The 17,849-nt window shown below is 42.5% G+C and overlaps 1 protein-coding gene across 2 annotated transcripts in view; it reads left to right on the top strand.

Annotated features, from left to right (window-relative positions):
• Nucleotides 1-17,849, top strand: part of LOC126261577 (inter-alpha-trypsin inhibitor heavy chain H4-like) — a 148,699-nt gene that overhangs the window by 16,582 nt on the left and 114,268 nt on the right. For both annotated transcript variants that reach the window (XM_049958553.1, XM_049958552.1), the window contains exons 2-6: nt 680-846; nt 952-1,062; nt 3,035-3,173; nt 4,691-4,802; nt 8,743-8,903. In XM_049958553.1, coding sequence (XP_049814510.1) covers nt 680-846; nt 952-1,062; nt 3,035-3,173; nt 4,691-4,802; nt 8,743-8,903 — 690 coding nt within the window. The remainder of the gene's footprint in view (nt 1-679; nt 847-951; nt 1,063-3,034; nt 3,174-4,690; nt 4,803-8,742; nt 8,904-17,849) is intronic.

The raw sequence follows: 17,849 nt of genomic DNA, 5'->3' as shown, positions 1-17,849 counted from the left end.
ATCAAACAGCACATAAACAGAACGGGATCTGCGCCACATTGATTGTAACCGTGGCTTTCTGTCAAATACTCATTCGACAACATACCCTAAGCGACCACAGATTTCCAGTATAGTGTGGCAGGTTGTAAATAAAGAAACGCGTTACCTTGTATTGCGGAAGAGGCGCGTAGAGATGGGCTGTGTATGTTTGATATCGTTAATAGAAGCCCGTTGCTTCCATGCATGGCTTGCTCCCTCTCAATATACGACAAGAGGAAAACAAACCTTTACTCCCGGGACAGCCCATACGGAATAGACTGAAGCAGAACGCCTTGTTTTCCTTACAACCTGCAAGGCTAGGCGTTGGCCGATGCCTCAAAGGCCTCAGGCAGATAGACTTATATAGCTCAAGTGGCCATGGAAATGACGAAGGGGATGAGTGTGTCACAGATATGATAGCAAAGACTGCTCGCGAGAGGAAGCTATATAAGAACAAAATAAATGGATGATGGCCAATTATAGTGGACACTTTCAACAAGCCTACTGCGAAGACACGGGACAAGGTCAGGAAAAGGAAAACCCACTGAAAATTCTGATTTGGTTGCCACAGAATGGCCAGAGAGTCGCCTCCAAAGTCAGTGATATTTTAAATCATAACTTTTTTTCTTATACATAACACTAGATTTACGCCTTGTTTCAGGAGTATCCACCGCCGGACGTGTACAGCCTCCATGTGGTGAGCCACGTGCGGAACCGGTACGCCAAGACTGTGGTGACCAGCAGGGTGGCCAACACCGCCAACGTGTCCAGAGAAATCAGCTTCGACGCCGTCCTGCCGGAGACTGCCTTCATATCGGGATTCGTCATGTGAGTTGCAGACCAGCTACCAGCGAAACTTCTCTTATGTGTGGTGTCACGAATTGCGCCAGTGACAGGGTGTGCACTGTAAGGTGACGTGTTGTCTTGTTGCAGAGAGATGGACGGCAAGGCGTACGAGGCGTACGTGAAGGGGAAGGAGGAGGCGCGAGACGAGTACCAGCAGGCCGTGCAGGCCGGGCAGGGCGCCGCGCACGTACAGCTCAGGTAGGGGCCTCAGCGTGGTTACTTCTACCACGTAGTTAACGAGTAATGTTGCACTCGTAGCCTAGTAAGTTTGGAAATACGGAGCATTTGTCGTAGGAATGTAAGCAGTAACGAACACTGGTTACTGACTTTAACGCTCAAATTCAAAGTCTGTGGTGCCCGGATAATAATACCGATATACTTACCACTGGTTATAACAGCAGCTCATTTCCGGGGCAGCAATCTGTACTTCTGTAGCTCGTACTTGAAGGACGCGCTTCACAACTTCTGCGGCATTGTTCGAGCTTCAGTGAATTGAGTGGAGTGGCCATGAGTGGTTACTGTGGAAGTGCTGATCAGAAGAGCTACGAATGGCTCATCCTGTAGTTATTGACTTGGTTTTGGAAAGTTTCGTCTGTACGACCTATCGGTGCACTGGGATGCAAAATACTTAAAATGGAGTTGGAGAGGGGGCCGGGTTTTCAGTAACGCTGAATAAGAGATTGGAAAGTGGTGTCACGCGCATACTAGAGGAGATGAACAGGGATTGTGCGCATATCGGCGATGTAGAGGATATGCTGCAGCGATATGAGCTTTCGGAAAGGTAAGCGTACCAGGCAGGCAGTTATGACGTTGGGAATGACAATGGAAGCAAGACTTAAAAACCTCAAGGGTTATAGGGTTTGTCGACCTGGAAAAAGCGCTAGACGATGTAAAATGGTGCAACGCGTCCGAAATTCTTAAAAAAAAATAGAAGGAAACTACAGAAAGAAACAGATAATATACAGTTTGTACAAGAAGCAAGAAGGAACAATAAGACTAAAAGACCGAGAATGAAGTGCTCAGATTGGAAAGACTATAAGACAGGAGTATAGTCTTTCGCCCTTACTGTTCAATCTATACATCGGAGAAGCAATGACGGAAATAGAAGAAAGACTTAAAAATGGGATTAAAATTCAGGGTGAAAGAATATCATTGATAAAAGTCACTGATGACATTACAATCCTCAGTCAAAATGAAGAAGAATTACAGAACGTGTTGAACAGAACGAACAGTCTCATGATTACAAAATATGGACTGATTGTAGATCCTAAAAAGGCGAAACAAATGAGGATTAATAGAAATGAGACTAGCGATGAAATTAACATCAAAATTGGGGACCACGAAGTTACGGAAATTAACGAATTCTGCTACCTTGGAAGCTAAACACTGTATGACGAGCGAAGCAAGGAATAAACATAAAAAGCAGATTAGCACTGGCAATAAGGGCACTCCTGGCCAAGAGAAGTTTACATGTACCAAACATCGGCCTCAAACTGTCGAGGAAAATTTCTGAGAATGTACATTTGGAGCACATCATTTTATGTTGGTTATGTACTGGGGAAAAGAAAAAGAAGAGAGTTGTAGCGTTTGAGATGTGATGCTGCAGACGAATGTTGAACATTAGCTGTAGAGCAATTTTAAAACAAGGGGACTTACAAGGTAACCAATAAGGTTGTTTTCTCGAGAACTGGAGGATGACGTAACGTAAGCAAAACACTGACAAGGCGAAGAAACGGTGACAGCACTAGTGGGGAATATCAGTGAAGGGACTTGTGCAGAGTAGAAGCTATGTCCAGCAAATAATTGAGAACGTAGGCTGCTCCGAGTTGAAGCGGGTGGAACATGAGTGGAATTCGGGGAGTGCCGCATTGAACCAACAAGTAGATTGTTAACCCAAAAACAGTAGCAGGAAGATAAATGTCAAAAGATTAGACAGCAAGACTGCAATAAGGCGGTCACAGTAAAATGGAAGTGTCTATGTCAGAAATTTGCCACATACAAGTAATTGGCTTTCTTGCAGTCGATGTGCTTAGTGTTTTCAGAGTTTGACAAAGGGCACAGATAGTGAGCTCTCTTCTTTTATCGTGTTAGGCTGGATATCCATCAGCCCTTAAGCGACGATCAGTTGCTTAGAACAATGGTTTACAGATGCAACATTTCTACGTTTCAGCACCAGGGACTCAAACGTGGTGTCCGTGTCGGTGAATGTAGAGGCTCAGGAGAAGGTGACCTTCAACCTGACGTACGAGGAGCTGCTGCAGAGGGAGCTGGGCGTCTACCACCTGCGCGTCAACCTCAATCCCGGACAGGTACGTCTGCTCTACTCAGTAACTGCAGTTAGTTGTCATTCTCATTCTACCACAGAACAGACGAGCCGCGTGGGTTAATGAGTTGTGCATTATCTGAGTAGATCATTGTTGCACTCAACTCCAAACTGCACCAGTGCTTAGACTTTGGAAGCACTGTGCGTCACACTGAAATGATACTGCAAGCTACAGTCCGAGTTAAATCTCAGAACGGTTTTATGGAAAGGAGGCAAGTGACCCTGGTGGTGGTGATAGATACATATGACTGGGACATTGAGCTTAGGACCTTGGTGCTAATCAAGAGCAAATTATATGCTAACATTGGAATTTGTACATTCTCTTCGACATAAAAAATCAGACAACTATATTAACCTGATTCACTTGGGACAAATTTGGAGTCGTAGGTATAATATTTACGAAGGAAGGAAAACCATTTTCAGTTAGACGTCTGAAGCTGTGTCTCAAGGTCTCCCAGCTAACGTGATACCAAAAATAGAAGTGCCGCGCGGGGTAGCCGCTCGGTCTTAGGCGCCTTGTCACGGTCCACGCGGCTCCCACCGTCGGAGGTTCGAGTCCTCCCTCGGGCATGGGTGTGTGTGTTATCCTTAGCGTAAGTTCGTTTAAGTTAGATTAAGTAGTGCGTAAGCTTAGGGACTGAGGACCCCAGCAGTTTCGTCCCGTAAGACCTTACCGCAAATTTCCAGTTTCCAAAAGTAGAAGTCATTGCCGTACACTAATGCTTGAGCCTTTAAGGCCAGTCCTGTACAAGGTGGGAGTTACCTTTTTCCGACCTGTTATCAAGTTAAAAACTTGTGTATCGCAAGGATGGCTGTTTTGACTTATAATGTGGTCTTCGTTTGTCTTTATTTAGGATGAATGTTTTACCATTTACGTGTTCACTAACATGTAGCTAATAGAGATTACTGTGAGTGACATTTTAATTTATGCACTTCACATTTTCGACAGGGAATGTGCAGTCCAGTTTCTTTGTAAATAACTGTAAGCGATAATAGAAGAAATGAAGTGTGGAACGTGATGTGACGTTGGCTCGATGCATAAAAGCTTTCATGGAATATTTAAAGTTATCTTTGAATTGTTGTCCGTTTGAGACTTCAGGCCTGAGCAGCGTCCGCATCAAGCCATACACCCTACCATCACACAAATGATAATTTGTTCAACTGCTAGAATGACAGTTGTCTGGAGTAGACTTTACTGTCGCACAGGTGATTACAGTGTTGTCAAACTGTCATTCTTTGACGGCCTCTTTGTCCTGAAAACATTTGCAAGACGAAATCATGTTGCATACATGTTTTTAGTATGCAAGATGCGTTGTGAAGTCCTGTTGTACAAATTTTGCTTGAAATGTGTGGAATCAAAATCGAGGATCTGATTGTACTCAACATTACCAGTTATTGTCACTAACGTATTGAACTTAAGTTAGGTGCATGAATATTTTCATAGAACTTTGTTTACCCAGTGACAGTGCGTTCGCAGCGCTTTACTTCCATCTTTTGACACAGATCGTGAACGACTTATCTGTGGAGGTGCACATCAACGAGACGAGTGACATCACCCTCCTCGAAGTCCCCAGTCTGCAGCAGAGCAACGAGGTCTTAGACGAAGAGAACTCTAGTAAGTACACCATTGCTACCAACTTCTGCTGTTTCATTTGCAATTTGTGTGTATGCACTGATGACATATACTTACAGGTAAAATCACCTAATTCACACCTCCATTCCACACGTACATTTAGAATTTTGTGTGGTATTGTGTAGAATAATATAAAGAAATACACACTGACAACAGATACTGTGATTTATACTGTTTGATAAAAACTTAGTTGCTTAGCTATAGCACATGGGAGAAAGACACTGGCGAGCCAAAACATTATGACCACGTTCTTAATAGCTTGCTGGACCAGCAGCGATTCTGCATTGCACGGATTCGACGTATCCTTTGTAGACTTCCGCAGGTATGTGGTACCAGATGTCTACGTACATGTCAGGCAATTCACGAAAATTGTGGGCCGGTGATACGTAGGGCGCAGCTGGCACACGGTAGCGTCTCAGATGCGAATTCAGATGAGGCGAATTTGGTGGCCAAGACATCAACGTGAGGTCACTGTCACGACCCTCTAATCACTGTAACCAGATGGCTCGGAGCACTATGGGACTTAACATATTAGGTCATCAGTCCCCTTGAACTTAGAACTACTTAAACCTAACTAACCTAAGGACATCACACACATCCATGCCCGAGGCAGGATTCGAACCTGCGACCGTAGCAGTCCCGCGGTTCCGGACTGAAGCGCCTAGAACCGCACGGCCACCGCGGCCGGCACACTGTAACCAGATTCTGGACCTGTGACACAGACAGTTATGCTGCGGGAAGACGCTGTCACAGACTGGAAGGACACTACGGATGATGCAGGTGATCCATGGTAATCTTCATGTAGTCCACACCTGTCTTGGTGCCTTCGACTGCCATCACATGTCCAATGGAAATTGGGGTCAACGTCCCCATGGTGTAACGCTGGCTCCACCAGTCTGTGTCCGTGCCGCGGTGCACGTTTCGAGCACCCCGACATCACCATCGACCTGATGTAATAAGAAACGTAGTTCATCCGACCAGGGGACCCGTTTCTATTGATCGACTGTACAATATCGATGATACCGTGACCATTGCAGTGTTAATGGACGACGTCGTTGGGTCAAAGAGAGAACACTTAGGGGTCGTTAATGCGAAGCGTCATCTCGAACAATGTGCGGTGAAGTTTGGTCGGGGGCGCTTGTACCTGCACCAGCATAGTACTGTGTGACCACATCTGCCGTAGATCGCTGCGTATCCTGCTTTGCATACTGGGCAATTCTCCGACTTCCAAAGGTTCGTAATGACGCTTGGACTTCTAACACGTTGTTGCCTACTCCTGACTTTACCGTCCTACAACCACTTTCCACAGATGCTCACGATAGTAGCACGCGAACGGCCAACGAACTTCGCCGTTTGTGATGTTGTGATTCGCAGTGTTGTTGTAGCTTCAGTTCACGATCGGGGCCACTACAGTCTGCTCTTTGTGAAAGTCGTTTATGCCAGTGGACTTCTCCGTTTGTGGCCAGAATCGTCTGTATAGTAATTCCCGATTCGTATCTACTTCCTTGTAAAAATTCCTTACTACATCCCGGGCCCACAACGACAGCAGATAGCAGACGGTATTCTGTATTTCTGTCGCTGGTCCAGCTGGCCTGAATCTTAAAACCACTTGGCTTCGGAAAAAAAAAAAAAAAAAAAAAAATGCCAGATGGTCCTGAAGTCTAAAAGGTTCCAGTGTTGTTGTAGCTTCAGTTCACGATGTTTTTTTTCCTAGTGTACCACTCAGTGACCTAAATTAATAAAAATGTTGCCGTAGAGAATGTTGTATATGACCGTTTCCTACCTGAGGGCCAAATATGTCAGAAATTCATATAAACAGTACTGGCTCGGTAAGTATCTGTTATAAAGTGGTAACATTAATAAGTCTGATGATTACTAAATTTTGTTTTTCTATGCCACTGAGGTTTATTTTGTAAGAAACTGTCCGTCTTTCGCTGCACACTTCCATGAAACTGAGTTTTATTTTGATCTGATGATGGCTATGGCCAAAATAGGTAATTAGAAATGTGCTAGGAATCATCGCCGATGTCTACAACAATTGGCTGTCCTATGTGGTCAGTAATAAGAGACTCTTCCCCCGCCCCCTTCCCCCTCCCTTCGTCTCCCCAAAGCTCAGAAACTTGGCACGTGAGTGTAGTACTACACTGGCGGAAAAAATCGCAACACCAAAAAGTAATTAATATAGAGAAACGAAATTTCGGGAGCACATTTGTCTAGTAACGTATTTATGTGATTAGCATTGCAAGATCGTAGGTTAATGAAACCGCGATATAAGCCATTGCAAATATGAAATGCTGGTATGTCGACAACCGGTGTAGCGGCCAGAATGTGGAATGCAAGGATGCAAACGTGCACGCATTGTAATATACGTATGCTGGATGGAGTTCCATGCCTGTTGCACTCGATCGGTCAATACAGGGACGGTTAATACTGTTTGTGGATGATGCTGGAGTTGTTGTCCGAAGATGTCCCATATGTGCTCGAACAGGCCAAGGCAACATGTCGACACTCTACAAAGCATGTTGGCTTCTCACAGGTGAATGGGGGAAATCTTTATCCTATTGAAAAACACCCCTGGATGGCTTTTCATAAATGGCAGCACAACAGATCGAATCACCGAAATGACGTACAAGTTTGCAGTCAGGGCGCATCGGATAACCACGAGAGCGCTCCAGCTGTCATTCGAAATCGCACTCCAGACCATTTCCTCAGGTGTGCCTGGTCCAGTGTATCTAGCACACGGACAAGTTGGTTGCAGGTCGTAAAAGGCCTCCTGTTAACCAAAGTACGGCCATCACTGGCAGCGAGGCAGAAACAGTCTTCATCAGACAACAAAACATACCTCCACTCTGCCATCCAAGGAGCTCTCGCTTGATAATACTGAAGTCGCAGATGTTGGTGGTTTGTGGAGTACACGTTAGAGCTGACTTTGAAGTAACCGATTTGTAATAGTTCACTGTGTCGCTGTGATGCCAAAGGCTGCTTAAATTGGTGCTACAGATGCAGTACGATGCGCCAGAGCCACACATCTCTCGATAGTGCCACGTAGCCGTCCGTAGTCCGCTCTTCGTGCGACCAGAATTTCTCTTGACCACCGCTGTCAGTGTGTAGATTCCTGACAAGTCATTCTGCAATATCGCAGGAATAACATCCAACTCCTCGTAGCCGTATTTACACGATCACGTTGAAACGCAGTTCGGTGTTGATAAAGGGTCTTTGTCGCCCTAAAGGCATTCTTGGTTCAAAATGGTTCAAATGGCTCTGAGCACTATGGGGCTTAACATCTCAGGTCATGAGTTCCCTAAAACATGGAACTACTTAAACCTAACCAACCTAAGGACATCACAACATCCACGCCCGAGGCAGGATTAGAACCTGCGACCGTAGCGGTCACGCGGTTCCAGACTGAAGCGCCTAGAACCGCTCGGCCACAGCGGCCGGCAGGCATTCTTGACTGACATCAACTTACTACGTCCAGTCTCACCCTTGAAAATGATTTGCAGCCTCATAGAGAGGCTACTAGTGCCACTCTTAGGCGACGGCCGCAAAATTTGAATAGACATAATCTTTCAGATGCAGAAACTCGCCCAGCAACTTTCGTTTATGTCACGCAACTGTTACTTGGTGCTGCGATCTTTTTTTTCCGTCAGTGTATGTAGCAAATCCTCCCATTCGTGCGTTCACGCATCTCATCGGTCAGTAGCTTTCATTACTTGGATTCTTCGACCTCTATTTCAACATAGTGCGATAATCTAAATCACACGTTGTATTTGTCTTAATAATCTACCCTACTGTAAATCATTTCGTGGATAACTGTGTGGTGCCTACTTGCAGTTTCTTACAGTAACGAGGATTGAAGTAGCGAATAAAGAACAATTTAATAGTATGCCGTAACGCGTACTACATATGATTCTTCCTGCAGCTAACCCTCTGGCGCACACGGAGAGGCCTTCGCCCACGACAGCCGTGGTGCGGTGGTCTCCCAGCAGGGAGGAGCAGGCGGCGCTGAGGGCGGAGGGCGTGCAGGGACAGCTGCTGGTGCGGTACGACGTCGACCACGCCGCCAGCCCCAACCAGATACTCGTGAGTCACCCCTCTCGTCGTTCATCAACAATTTCTGGCAGCTCATCGTCCTTAACTTAGATACCAATATTAATAGTTAATGCGAACCACCACAGCCCCGTTGATACATATTTTTTGTATTACGACCGGTTTCGTTCGTTAGAACATCATCATGATGCCGAGTTGTGCTGTGTAACTTTAGAGGCAAAAACTGGATACGAGGATAATGCACTGACGGAAAAAAAATCGCAACACCAAAAAAAAATTTATCCAGAGTAATGAAATTTCTGGAATACATTTGTCTAAATAACATATTTAAATGTTTAACACTGAAAGATCATAGGTTAATGTATGCACAAGATAAGCCACTGCTAACGTGAAATGCTGGTACATTAATAACCTGTGTAACTGCCAGAATGCTGAATGCAAGCATGCAAACGTGCATACATTGTGTTGTACAGATCCGCATGTCATATTGTGGCATGAAGTTCTATGCCTGTTGCATTTGGTAGGTCAATACAGCAAAGGTTAATGCTGTTTGTGGATGAAGCTGGAGTTGTCGTCCGATGATGCACCATGTGCTCGACTGGAGGCAGATCTGGTGATCCAGCAGGCCAAGAAAACATGTCAACGCTCTTAGAGCATGCTGGGTTACAACAGCGATACGTGGGCGAGCGTTATCTTATTGGGAAACACCCCCTGAAATGGCATTCATGAATGGCAGCACCTAACATCGAACCAGCAGACTGACGTGCAAATTTGCTGCCAGGGTGCGTGGAATAACCACGAGAGTGCTCCTGCTGTCCTACGAAATCTCACCCCAGACGATAACCCCAGGTGCAGATCCAGTGAGTCTAGCACGAAGAAAGGTTGATTGCAGGCCATTAATTGGCCTCCTTCTAACCTATACACGGCCATCACAGCCAACGAGGCGGAACAAGCTTTCGTGAGAATACACAACAGACGTCCGCCCTGCCCTCTAACTAGCTCTCGCTTGAAACTATTGATGTCACAAATGGCAGTGATCTGGGGTCTGGGGAATACACGCTATCGCGCATGTGGTTCAGAGTTGTCATTGAAGTAATCGAATAGTTCGTGGTGTCAGCGTGGTGCCAAATGCTCCTCAAATTGCTGCTGCAGATGCAGCACGATGCACCAGACCCATACACCGTACTTATTGTCTTCGTTGCTGGTAGTGCCTTGTGGACATTTGGAGTCCGGTCTCCTTGCGAATCTGCATTCTCATGACCACCACTGCCACAATTTTGGCAAGTCTTTCTGCAATATTGGAAAAGGAACATTCAGCTTCTGGTAGATTTATTACACGATCTTATTCAAACTCAGTGAGGTGTTGATAAATGAACCTTTTTCACCTTAAAGACGTCCTTGAGTAACGCCGTCTCACTATATCCACTCTCATAGGTAACAAACACCTTCGACCATCACAGCGTATACTTAAACCAAACATGATTTGCAGCCTTATAGTGGCGTACTAAAGCGATTATTATGCGACTAACACGAAAATGGAATAGAAATCATGTTTCAGATGTAGAAACACGCCTAACATCTTTCGTTTATGTCGCACAACTCTTTCCGTCAGTATATAAACATTCTGTCGAAAGACGTGTAAAGACATGGGTGCTGTGTCTCATGCACTTACTGCTCGCCCTACTTCCGACATGCGGTCGGCAGAATGTTTATATGACATCTCCAGATTTTGCCTATATTGTTTTACACGAGACACCTATACGTCTTAAATCAAGAAACGGTCATAACGAGGCATTCATGAATGTGTATCAATGTAGTTGTTGTGTTTCTCGTAAGTCATACACGTTGACGTCAATCAGCTGTGGAGTTCGAACTGATTATGGTTATTTTACGAACGTTTAAACTCATACAAAATTAGTGGAATGAATCTCATCAATGAAAGATGAAATACAAAGAATGGTAGAGCAGTGTACAGTAAAACGTGGTCCAAACATCATTTCAGTAGGCCCAACATCACTTTACGACATAGAGCTCCTGGCGGTTGAGATCCAGTCATGCATGGTGACCTCTGTCGGTAAACCACCTAACTTAGGCTTCATGGAGCCACTTGAACTGCCTAACTTACACTCACAGTCAGTTGGTGACTTTAACTGCCACAGTACATCACGGGGCTAAAGTTAAACATATAAAACTGGAGAAGAAGTGGAAGACTGGATTAACAAATGGGGCTGGTGTTAATCAATGACCTGAAGATGTCACCATCCTTCAGCAGTGCCATATGGCGTCGTGGATATAACTCAGATAACACTTTTGTCAGTAAACCTCTTGCACAGCAAGTAAGTAAGAATGTTTGCAAGTCAGTGAAGCACATGCAACATCGACCTATTATTTCTTCGGATGAAGCAGGTATGAAACCAGAGATTGTCTACTTCAAACAGCACAATGGGAGAATTTCACACAGTAACTTGATATGGAAGTCCTAAAACTCGGTCCATATCCGGAGATGTATGGCGAATATATTAAATAAGTTCAAGTCATCTCACAAGTGTATCCCAAGATGATGAAGAACGAACCACATACCAGGACTTCAAGATTTCAGGACTCTCTTGGAGAGAATGATCCATTCTCTGAGGAAAGAATCCAAACAGGTGAAGATCTCCCTTATATTGAATTAGCTTCCAGAAGTAAAAAACGATGCGACCTAGTACCAAATCTATATATGAAAGAGAACAATCGAAAAGTATGGATATTCTTGAATACCCTCAAAGTAACCCAACAATTGCTGCTCCTAATCTCTTGAAGATTTTATAAAACTGTCCATCAATCAGTTCTCAATTGCAAACCAAAAGCTATATATTTCAATCACCCGAGACTTGCTGATGAGAAAGACTGCTCCGCTACTCCTTTCAACTTAAACGTACTGAATACAGTATTCAAGCCTATGAGAACCATACAGCTGTAGGCTTAGACGAACTACGGACAGAACAAATTACATTGTTTTGAACTACTACAAAACAGTGGACATTAAATCGTATGAACACCTGTATTTCAAAATTTCAAAGTCTCAAGATTTGTTGCAAAGACAAAGTAGTAGAACTTCTAAAGCCTGGAATGAGCTAACAGAACCAAAAACGTTCGTCCAGTTTCTCTTCTTTGCCATTTGTGCAAGATACTCGAAAGGTTGATTCTAAATCGACAAAAGGCTCACAAGAGCAGTCAGGCTTTCATCAAGGAATGACTTGTTGTGAACAGATCCTTAATTTAGTCCAACACATTGAGGATGGCTATGAAACAGGTCAAGTCACAGGTGTTGTTTTCGTTGAACTCTCTGCACCTTACGATATGGCCAACCCGAAAAATCTGCTTTGAAAAGTGTATCCAACAACAAAGGATTGTCGTTTAACACAGTTCATCCAATGTTTTCTGCAAAGTAGGAGATCCTTCGTCACACTATAAAATAAGAAAAGTCGATGGAAGATTCAGAAAAATAGTTTCCCTCAGGGAATCGTGCTATCACCGTTGTTGTATAAGGTTCACACGAACAACCAACCAACCAAGTAGAGGATTTATTTGTGCTGACGAAACAGCAATTGCTGCCCAAGGTAAAACCTTTGAGGAGGTGGAGAACCTGGAACAAGAGATCTCAGAAAGCTGGCTAAGTACTATAATGTTAACCAGCTAAGGCCAAATCCTGCAATGACACAAATTGTTCACCCTATATGAAATAGAAATGCTAAAATAAAACTGAACTTCACTTGGAGAGGAGAACAGCTATACTGAAAGATTGTAACTCTAATTTGCTTTGCTGAATTGCGTAAGATTGTGACTTGAATTTGGTATGCTGAAATCGGGTGCTAATTAGACCATGAAAGCGGTTTAAAACTGTGAGCTGTCTTGTGAGGTTAACCGTGCGTTTACTGGCCCACTGTTTCACGACTGGGTAACTAGTCTAGGTTTACCACATTACCAATCAGACTATCATTGATTATAATCTTTTACAGTCATACAACAACCGGTAATATATCTATATAAAAGGAGAATTTAAATAAAAAGAAAGAAATCAGTTTATATTTGCAAATTTATTTTAAAGATTGTTCATTGAAATTTCAGCATATTATACGTGAGTTATAACTGAGCTGGTGCCTTATTTACGATTGTGAGACTGTGAGATTGGAATATTACGGAACACATAAAATATGGAGTCAAGATTGGGAGACTGGATATAACACTGCATTCATAAAACAACACACAAAGAACATTGAAACGCATGCAAGAGAAAGTTAATCACTACAAACAGATTCAGAGATTACTTTCATAGCACAATCCTGTCCGTCTTGTAATTACCCTTCACGTGGTCAACTTGGTTTACAGAAAGCGTATAACTCCGCAATAATTTAGATAATAAAAATAAATTAGATCAAAAAGCGAATTACAAAACAAAAACCTCGAACTGGTTACTAACGTCCTACTATTAACCTGATGGGTCAAACAGTTATATAAGCACGTGGTACTGGTCTCACAAAGTACACGCCACGTGGGTTGAACATAAAGAAAAGTTGGTATATTCAAAATCTTTTCAAGACGATACGTTATAATCACACAAGCATTTGCATTTAAGATTGATCTTACTTAGAGTTACTGACCAACACGTGGTTCCACTTTACTCACAAAGTAGTAACAAAGCAACTACCGCAAATTAATCTGAACTGGACACGAGAACTACACTCCGCTGCAATTAAAGATAACCTTAGCTATTTTAAAGCTAACCCGAAATAAAATGATTAAATTCTCAGTTAACCTGAACTTAACAAATCCATTGTCCTATGGACTTAACAGACACGCGCTTGGCCGGAGATCTTACCACTTCAGACGCTCGCACCGCCAGACTGCAACTGCTGGACTGCCCTGCGCTACTACTGGACTCCAACTGCCGACTACCACCGAACTACCCAGCGTGCTCCTGAGAGTCGCTCACAAAGACCAACGGAAGGCGCCAGAGGGGCAGCTTCCTATACCAACATGACAGGGGACGGACCGGACCATACTAAGAATGGAAACCTCTCTGCTTTTAGGAAGCGTAGCTACCTGTTTCAACGTTGGTCCTACTGTTCTCTAGCAGACAGCCTTGTCTGCTACCCTCAAGCATGCAGCTACAAACACATTTGATCATTCATCCTCTCACACAGAAGGGAAGGGGGATGACAGTATCTTATCATATACAGTATATAACAGAAAGCGGATGTAGGTTCCGTATGAGACTGTGTGACATGAATTACATATAAGAATTACATATAAACTGTGCTTTAAAGTGTAGTAGTGTGAGAGATCGTTCTTGTTTACGTGTAAAAGTAACACGTTCCACTACTCAGTCTCCTCCCAGATAGTCAGAAACGCCACAGTAAATTTAGAAGAGGAATTTATTCCTTAAAAGACAACAAATTTGAGAAATTAAACATGAAAGGAATCCAACAGAGACCTTTCATAACCCCAACGCTCCGGGAAAAGACTGTGCAGGGAATTTTCTGGCCATGCTAGGACATTCCCAAGCAGGCTTCTCACACCCTACTTAAACCAAAAGTGTAAAGAAAAAGGCAAAAGGTCACCAGCTACTTGCTAAAACACAATAATTTCAAACATCTTTACAATCTACCAATTTCAAAGAGAGAAAAATAAAAACACACAATCTGTGACACCTATTTAAAAGATCATGTAGACCTAAATCGGTCAGCAAGTAAAAACAATGGTTCCTGTGTCATTAATATGAAAACAATTTCTGGTTGTTACCCTTATGGAGTTCACCAGTATTTGCTCATTGCAAGAGCCAACTGATCACAGGCGAATTTATGACTGTTTATTAACAGGCAAAATTTATGAAAATAGCAAAGGTGCCACAGCAATTAAAAAAAAGAACATCAAATAACATCAGTATCATAAAGTAGAACATTACAATGCACAATTCGCAAAAGCAAAAAATCGACAAAAAAAAACATGTTTTACTAAGTGGTTATCGCAAAAAAATTCTATATCTTATAAAACTAATAATCTGTAGGATTAACCTAACTATGTGGCACTAATTTAATCACTCTACAATATTTCAGTTAGTTAGCAAACAATGAGCACTGTGTCATTATACTGAAAGTACAATAATTGTGTGATTGTTACCCTTAAGGGGTTCCTCACAATAAATATGCCCCATGCAAAGGCTAATCGATCACAGTCCAATGAGAATGAATAGCAATCTGACTGATAAAGGAAGCAGTGCCACAGCAATGAATTTACCAAACAAAATAACACAAATCTAATAGCTAACACAAGAACAAACATTGATCAATAAAACAGTACAATAGTCAACATCTAAAACAAAACACCAATAAATAAAACACCTGCAAAATGCAAGAGTCAAAGTTTCAAAACAAAACAAAAATATAGAACACCTGCAAAATACAAGAGTCAGAGTTTAATAAACATCAATAAATCGAGTCCCTGCAAAACACACGAGTCAAAGTTTCTGTGACAGAAACACACGTATATGCATTGAACTAAGAACCGTATAATCACTGTTCACTGATACACTCACTAGTTACACTGTTCCGTGGCACAATATAAGGGGAGGGGGAGGGGGTTCGTCGTCGCAGCTGTCAGTAGGGATTTTTGTCCATCTGTTGCGTGCGATCCCGCCGTCTCTGCCCTCTCATGAAGTTTCTCTTGTGTCACGTACATCTCGATTTTGTTCCATGTTTGTATTGTCAAATTCGTGCAGTATCCTCGATTGACATGCCAGGTTGATATTCCTGGGCAAGGATGACACTTCAATGGCTCTTCTTCGTGTCACCCTTAGCGACCAGAGAACATCTAACCATGAATTACTGTCGCTTGACAGTAGGCATCCGTCAGGAAATGTCGATAGGCGTCGTTGACGTCTGCAAGTTTCTTTGGACAGTACCTGTCAAAAGGCTCCACGCCCCTTGTTTTGTTTCACCGCGGCCGTCTCGTCACGGTCGCGTGCGTGAGGTGCGTTGCCAGGAGATGGATTTCCGCGCGGTGGACCGCTCGCCCATCTCAGGTCATTCCCTTCAGCTAGGGTCGCGCGGGGCGGCCGCCCATTAGCTGCAGGTATAAGGAAAGTGTTTGCGGCGTAGGGTCTTTTGTTGTCGGCCGCGCTCCCGAAGTGGCCTGGCTGACAGCGTGTCCCGCTGGGAAACCCGCCAGTTTACAACTAGCTGGCTGCTCCCGCTGTCTCTTAAGAGTTTTGCCGGTTCGCTTTCACGTTCTCAACTGCATTCACAGAAATTTTTTTTTTTTTTTTTTTTATCATCCTTATGTGATTACACAATGTCATACATAATACCACTTAGTATTGTCTTTCACAATTTTTAAGAACAAAGTTATATGAATCGACAATATAAAATTAAAAGTTAAATGACTTGACAATATAAAAAATAAAAGTGAAATGACTTTACAATGTAAAAATAAAAATTAAATGAATTGACAACATAATATTTAAATCCACATCACTAATGTGGTTCACTTGTGTTTTAATAAATCAAATGCCACTTATTAATTCACTAAAATGAATAGGGTTATGTCTTGCGCAAGTATAGGTTAGGAGAGCATGGGGTTCACATGTTATTTACACACACACATGCACACCTGTTGTCTATTCTACAAACTAACTACCCCTAAACATGCATTACTCAATATTCTACTTCTATCCACTACTAATTATCCAACAAGCTACTTCAATGCTATTTCAACACCGTGTATATACCACTACAACATTTTTTTTTACTTCGTACTCTTCTTGACGCTCGCTGCCTACGTCTTGTCACATGATAAATATGGAGAAACTTTCCTTAAACATACACAGTAAAAAGAACAATGGTTATTTACACACAAAAACATTTATACCAGTTCGCACACCTGAAAAGAGACTCGCAATAATACATTTATCATACTCATAGATTCACGCATAAAACAGTAAGAAAATTTCATCTAAAATTACGTTATCACTAGAATTAATCACACAGATGGCTCTGAGAAGGTTAAATTATTTGCATTATACAGGTTATATTACATTCTCTTACCCATTTTGCTTCGATTTCGTTCCTTCTTTACGTTACCTTTCGCCTTCAAATCAGTTATTTCTCCTGTGGTGGTTATTCTGGATTCATTTCTCATGAATGGCAAAATTGTGGTCACCTCTATTCTGTAAAACAGTATCATCTTAACATATTGAACTTACAACAGACACAAAAGATCCGAATCCTCCTGTAGTTTAAATGACAAATGTTTTGCTTCATCCTTATTACCTTAAACCAAGCTTTCCTTCGTTCCCATAATCAAAATTATTTAATCATCCTCTACCTTCAAGGGGGAAATTTCCTCAGTACAAATCATATAAGCTGCAGTGCATCCCGCACCAGCGAAAACAGTAGGCTGTAATGCTCACAGCATCAGCAAAACACATAAACGTCGCTTTTCTAGGACAAGTATTAACGCAGAATAATTTTTCAGGCTTTGGCTCAACATCAGTGAAGACTACAAAAAGGATCCACATTTCCGTTCCATTCTCCATTTGCTGAAAAAAAAAAACTTCTCATATTTGACTACCACAATAATATTTTAGGACCACGTAAATTACACAAACCACAATTCTTCTTTCACCTTGAAGGGAATCAATATACTACTTACGAAATCCACAGACATCACTTTACGTACTCAGCTATAAAGAACAAAAAAACATATATCATCAATATTAACATATCATCGCATATTGGGAAGCCAATGGTTAAACAATCGTATTATCGCATCCTGTTTTCAAGATTCCAAACTTACTCATTCCTTTCTCAGAGTTCTCCTATCTTAAAATATTCATACAGCACGCATACTATAGTAAGAGATCCTCATTTATACTGACAGATATAGAATAGTAATAGATAGATAGTAGCACTGAAAACAGAAAATTGGAAACACGGCTAC

This window comes from Schistocerca nitens, chromosome 1, assembly GCF_023898315.1.
Source record: "Schistocerca nitens isolate TAMUIC-IGC-003100 chromosome 1, iqSchNite1.1, whole genome shotgun sequence".
Classification (NCBI taxonomy): Eukaryota; Metazoa; Arthropoda; class Insecta; order Orthoptera; family Acrididae; genus Schistocerca; species Schistocerca nitens.
Note: the sequence above shows the minus strand (reverse complement) of the source record. Positions and strands in the feature narration are given on the sequence as shown.